At 53.4% G+C, this 5,845-nt stretch overlaps 1 protein-coding gene across 1 annotated transcript in view; it reads left to right on the forward strand.

Moving 5' to 3' along the window:
- The first annotated feature begins 733 nt into the window (after positions 1–733).
- Positions 734–5,845, forward strand: part of Lrfn2 (leucine rich repeat and fibronectin type III domain containing 2) — a 24,085-nt gene continuing 18,973 nt past the window's right edge. Inside the window, exon 1 of the mRNA XM_004624166.1 lies at positions 734–2,133. Within this exon, the coding sequence (XP_004624223.1) occupies positions 734–2,133 (1,400 nt within the window). The remainder of the gene's footprint in view (positions 2,134–5,845) is intronic.

Genomic DNA, 5,845 nt, shown 5'->3' on the forward strand with positions numbered 1-5,845 from the left:
ACTTCCCTGAACTTGCAAAGAGCTGTGAACTACGAGTATTCTCCTGGTGGTGAAATTGTCCAAAGCCAGCTCCCTGCCAACCCTGGCACCTCTCAGGCCAACTCTTTTCCTGTCTCTGTCCCTCATCTCAGGGGATGTCAGTTCCATTTCATCTCATGCTGACCCCAAACCAACTAGGATGGCAACACTGTTTTGTAAAAGACAGCCATAAATACTTTTCAAACTCAGTGGTTACTGGCTGAACAACTGACAAGATCTCATCTACCCATCATCTACCCACTCACCCATCCACCTACCCATTCACCCACTCACTCACCCACCTACCCGTCCATCCATTCCCCCATCAACTCATCCATCTTCCCGCGCTCATCCATCACCCATCCACCCATCCATTCACTTACCCATCATTCTATTTATGCATTCATCCAACAAGTGGCCCCACCCGCATGGGGCTGACATTCTTGCAGGAGTTATAGAAACAATCAATAAACATAATGAATAACTAAATGATGTGTTATGTTAAGAGCTGATAAGAACTAAGGAAAAGGTAAAAATAGGCCCACCTTTGAGGGGCTGTACAGCAGACATTAGAGCTGTCCTGCCGTTCTCTGCCCTACCTGTGGCAGTGGGCTCATGGGAGGGAGGGAGCTCTGGGCGAGGACATGGGGAAGTCACCTCTGACCTTGACCTTGTGTCCTTCTCTTCCAGGCACCACAGCCCGAGTGACCAGACCATGGAGACCCTGCTTGGCGGGCTGCTGGCGTTTGGCATGGCGTTTGCTGTGGTCGATGCCTGCCCCAAGTACTGTGTCTGCCAGAACCTGTCTGAGTCACTGGGGACCCTTTGCCCTTCCAAGGGGCTGCTCTTCGTACCCCCTGACATCGATCGGCGGACGGTGGAGCTGCGCCTGGGCGGCAACTTCATCATCCACATCGGCCGCCAGGACTTCGCCAACATGACGGGGCTGGTAGACCTGACCCTGTCCAGGAACACCATCAGCCACATCCAGCCCTTCTCCTTCCTGGACCTGGAGAGCCTGCGCTCGCTGCACCTGGACAGCAACCGGCTGCCCAGCCTCGGGGAGGACACCCTCCGCGGCCTGGTCAACCTGCAGCACCTCATCGTGAACAACAACCAGCTGGGCGGCATCGCCGACGACGCCTTCGAGGACTTCCTGTTGACGCTGGAGGACCTGGACCTCTCTTATAACAACCTGCACGGCCTGCCCTGGGACTCTGTGCGGCGCATGATCAACCTCCACCAGCTGAGCCTCGACCACAACCTGCTGGACTACATCGCCGAGGGCACCTTCGCCGACCTGCAGAAGCTGGCCCGCCTGGACCTCACCTCCAACCGGCTGCAGAAGCTGCCCCCGGACCCCATCTTCGCCCGCTCCCAGGCTTCCCTTCTGACCGCCACGCCCTTCGCCCCACCCTTGTCCTTCAGCTTCGGGGGCAACCCGCTGCACTGCAACTGTGAGCTCCTCTGGCTGCGGCGGCTGGAGAGAGAGGATGACCTGGAGACCTGCGGCTCCCCCGGTGGCCTCAAGGGCCGCTACTTCTGGCATGTGCGCGAGGAGGAGTTCGTGTGTGAGCCGCCGCTCATCACGCAGCACACCCACAGACTGCTGGTCCTAGAGGGCCAGGCGGCTACGCTCAAGTGCAAGGCCATCGGGGATCCCAGCCCCCTAATCCACTGGGTGGCCCCGGATGACCGCCTGGTGGGGAACTCCTCACGGACCGCTGCGTACGACAACGGCACCCTGGACATCCTCATCACCACCTCTCAGGACAGTGGCGCCTTCACCTGCATCGCTGCCAACGCGGCGGGGGAGGCCACAGCCACTGTGGAGGTGTCTATCGTGCAGCTGCCCCACCTCAGCAATGGCACGGGCCGCGCCGCGCCCCCCAAGTCCCGCCTCTCGGACATCACGGGCTCCAGCAAGACCGGCCGGGGAGGAGGAGGCAGTGGCGGTGGAGAGCCCCCGAAAAGCACCCCAGAGCGGGCGGTGCTTGTGTCTGACGTGACCACCACCTCGGCCCTGGTCAAGTGGTCAGTCAGCAAGTCGGCACCCAGGGTGAAGATGTACCAGCTGCAGTACAACTGCTCAGACGACGAGGTGCTAATCTACCGGTGAGTGCTGGCCAGCCAGGCAGGGCTGGGCGGCTGGGGACTGGGGGTCAGGGGAGAGGGGGAGGGGGAGGGGGAGGGAGAGTTACGAGCAACTCCCACGGTGCCCCACCCCCAGGGGTGCTTGGGGAGATCCTGGCCCACTGAGCTATTCCTGCTGGTGAGAGAGGGTAGGAAGAACATAAGCTACAAATTTAAGGAGAAAGGAGGTGGGTGTGGTTGAGAACTGCAATCCTAGCGCCCTGGGAGGCTGACAGGAGACCTGTGCGTTCTAGCTTAGCCTGAACCGCTAGTACTCATAATAAGAGGAGTGAAGGTCTAGTTCAGTGTGAAGGGCCTGGGTTCAATCTCCAGGACTGAAAGGAGAAGGAGGGCGTAAGAAAGGGAGAGGAGGAAAGGGCAGGGCGGAAGAGAGGGGAAAGGAAAAGGAGGAGGAAGAGAAGGAGGAAGTAGAGAAGGGAGAAGGGAAGGAGGGGGAGGAGGAGGAAGAGAAGGAGAAGGAGAAGAGGAGGTGAAGAGCGTCACAAGTGAAGTCTCAGGAGGTGCGTGTCAGGCCAACGTGCCTGCCAGGTGGTGGCGGAGGTGGGCAGCCCCATGGTTCTGCACACTTGAACTCTGCTGGGAGTCCCAGAGGGCACAACCAGCAGCAGGAGGAGAGCTCCTGGCCTCAGGGTCGGGCTCCTCTGAAGAAGGCGGGCAGCCTTCTCCTGAACTGCGCATTGGCTGTGGAGAAGGCTTGAGGTCGGAAAGAGTGCAAGTCCGAGCATAGCCTGGGGTCATTTCATTCTGCTGGGCCATCTCAGTTTCCTCAACTGTGAAATGGACACAATCTCTGCCTGACTTAATGTGGACATTTGGAGGCAGATAGTGAAAACTGGTGGAAGAAAAAAGAGAAAGAAGGCAAAGAGAACCACGAGTTGGTGAAGGCAACTGAAAATCATGACTCTGCTCAGGACGGGCTGGATCAGAGGACCCGATGGTGTACGCAGGCTCAGTTTCTTTCTTCCTGTCCTTCTGGGCTCCTCTGCATCTGCATCCCCTCAGGCAGCCTCTCTGCTCTGTGGGGTCTACTAGCAAGCTCTGCAGGGATGAGCGCCCCTCCCCCAGGCTCTGATTGTGTGGGGCCAGCTGCTGTGAACCCCTGGATCTTAGAGGGGGTCATCCTGCCCTCTGTACTGGCCCCTCTATGATGCTCCAGACTCCTCGTGGAAGAGAAGACAGTGTTGTTGCCCCTGTAACAACAGGACAGAAGCTGAAGGGGATTCCCTAGCCTGGGAGAAAGGGCACCTAAGAGCAGAAAGCTGCCATAGAATGAGGAGACTTACAGCAGAGCGAGTGACAGACAAACTGGGGCCTGCAACAGCTGACCCCAGACCACTCCCGTCCGACCTCCCAGCCTCAGTTTCCATGAGACGAGAGGACGAGCTCTAGAAGCCCTGCACCCAGTGTGCCCAGTCTCCTCGGAAAGCCTGCGTGCCTGATTTGATGTGATTATTAGACTGAGAAGGGGCCCAGGGCCTCCGCAGCCAGCCACAGCCCACTGGGCTTCGTCACTGAGGACTTCCGGAGCTGTTGAGGCTCTGGGTGGGGAGAGGAGGGTGGAGCAGAGCTTGTGAGGAAGATCAGAGGCCAGGGGGCTGAGGGTGGGGACGCCGTGGAACTGGAGGGGGATCGGGGACCTCTCCTTACCCAGCTGCTGCTGAGCTGGTCTGGAGAGCATCTTCTAATCTCAGGGTAGAGAGAGAACAGTATTGGAACTGAATGTAAACATATGCATAGATACATGCATCAAAATATAGAGAGAAGTATAATTAAGCACATATATATGTCATAATCTGTAGAAAATTTGGAAGTACAGAAAAATTTTAAAGTGGGAAATAAAAATCACTTATACTCCCACCGTCCAGATTTAACCATTTGGAAAGTGACTCTCTAGTTTATATCGAATCTAAGTGATATTTATGGTGAATTTAGTGTGCGCTATTACATATTAATCTCTTCCACTCAACATTATATAGCTTGCTTAGTTCCCACGGCATGGAACTGTATTTGGCATTACCATAATTTATTTAACCAGCCTTCAATCACAGGATGCTCAGGCTGTTTCCCATTTTTCAATGTTAAAAAAACACAGGGATGTATATCTTTGAACATAAATATGTTGTACATTGTTTTCTAGGAGTGGAGTTGTTGGTTTAACAGTAAATTATAACCTTTGTTTGTCATATATAAATATTTATTTACCCTCTGCCTAGTGCCAGGTGACAGTGCCCGTCTTGGCTGCATTTTTGCCAATATTGAAAATAAAATAACCTCTCCTCTTTGCCAGTTCCAGAGGTGAAAGCTGGAACTTGGTGTAATTTACATTTATTTGATAACTTATGAGGCTGACCTTTTGAAAATAAGTCTATTTCTTCCCTTGTGAATTTATTATACGGTCTTGACTTTGATAAAATGCATGAAGGTATAAAGACACCAGCTCTGTGGTCAGCGTGGACGAGGGGTGGAGGGAAAGGTAGCTTGTGGGAGGGGAGAGAAAGTGTGGGCACCCAGGGAGCGATGCGCCAGTGTCGCTAAGCTAGGGTGCTCCCGGGGGCCTCCTAGATGCGTGGGTAGGGGTGGGGACTGTGGCCTTCGAGGTGGGGGTGGGAGTTCCAGTTGCTTTTCTTTGCTGTGTAGGATCTAGAGACACTAGGTTTACAGGTATAATGAATATAAAGCAGTAGCATCAGAAACCTAAGAATTGAAAATGCAAGTGACAGCGGCAGCTCTGATGCTGACTGTGAAGATTGAAGAGGCAGGGCATGGAGCATTCTCTTACGGGTGTGGGCTCTCTGATTGTTCTCTAATAGCATACCCAGTAAGCAAGCGTAGTTAGGAGTCCTAATCCCAGGAGCAGCATTAGCGCGGCATCTCGGAGGAGAAGATGGAAGAGGAAAATTAGTTATACCATTAAGGCTGATTTTTAAGACAGATTTCTAAACCATTAAAGACAATAGCAAACACGATCATGACCCAGTATCATTGCAATTTGCAGGGAGTTTCACACCTCGCTTTACAGGCAGATCTCATGTAATTCTCCAGGACACACCACAAAGTATCAAAGTCCATGGAAATTAACAAAACCTTCCCTTCCTTGGCATTCCTGAGGCAGAGCTCCCCACCCTCTGCCACCCCCTACCCCAACAGAGCAACTCGACCCCCTCAGCACCATGAGACAGGGACCAGAGTTTTCTTGGTGACAGGTATACTTGGAAAATGCCTTAGGAGTTTTCACTGGCTGACAGCCACACCATAAACCGAGCCTATCATAAGTGTACAGGACATCTGACATGCTGTGATGTTATCTTGGGCACAAAATGGAGAGATGGTGGAGTGGATTGGTGGACTGGTCAGATATCCAGACCAGTGAGTAAATCGATCAAAGATTTTAGAAAGCCTCTGGCTCATCCCCCATCAGCTGTCCCCATTTCTGTACTGCTCTTGTTGATACAGACAATGGCATAGAAAATATGCTTGGCAAATTGTCACGCACAAAGCTGTTATCTCTGTCTCTCCATCCACCCATTACCCCACCAATTCATTGATGCACCAATTCACTCACAAATCCATCCAATCATTTACCCACCCATTCATCCCCCCACTCACCAATTCATCCATCCACACATCCATCCATCCATCCACACATCCATCCATCCATCCATCCATCCATCCA

Source organism: Octodon degus, unplaced genomic scaffold (genome assembly GCF_000260255.1).
Source record: "Octodon degus isolate 3935 unplaced genomic scaffold, OctDeg1.0 scaffold00005, whole genome shotgun sequence".
Classification (NCBI taxonomy): Eukaryota; Metazoa; Chordata; class Mammalia; order Rodentia; family Octodontidae; genus Octodon; species Octodon degus.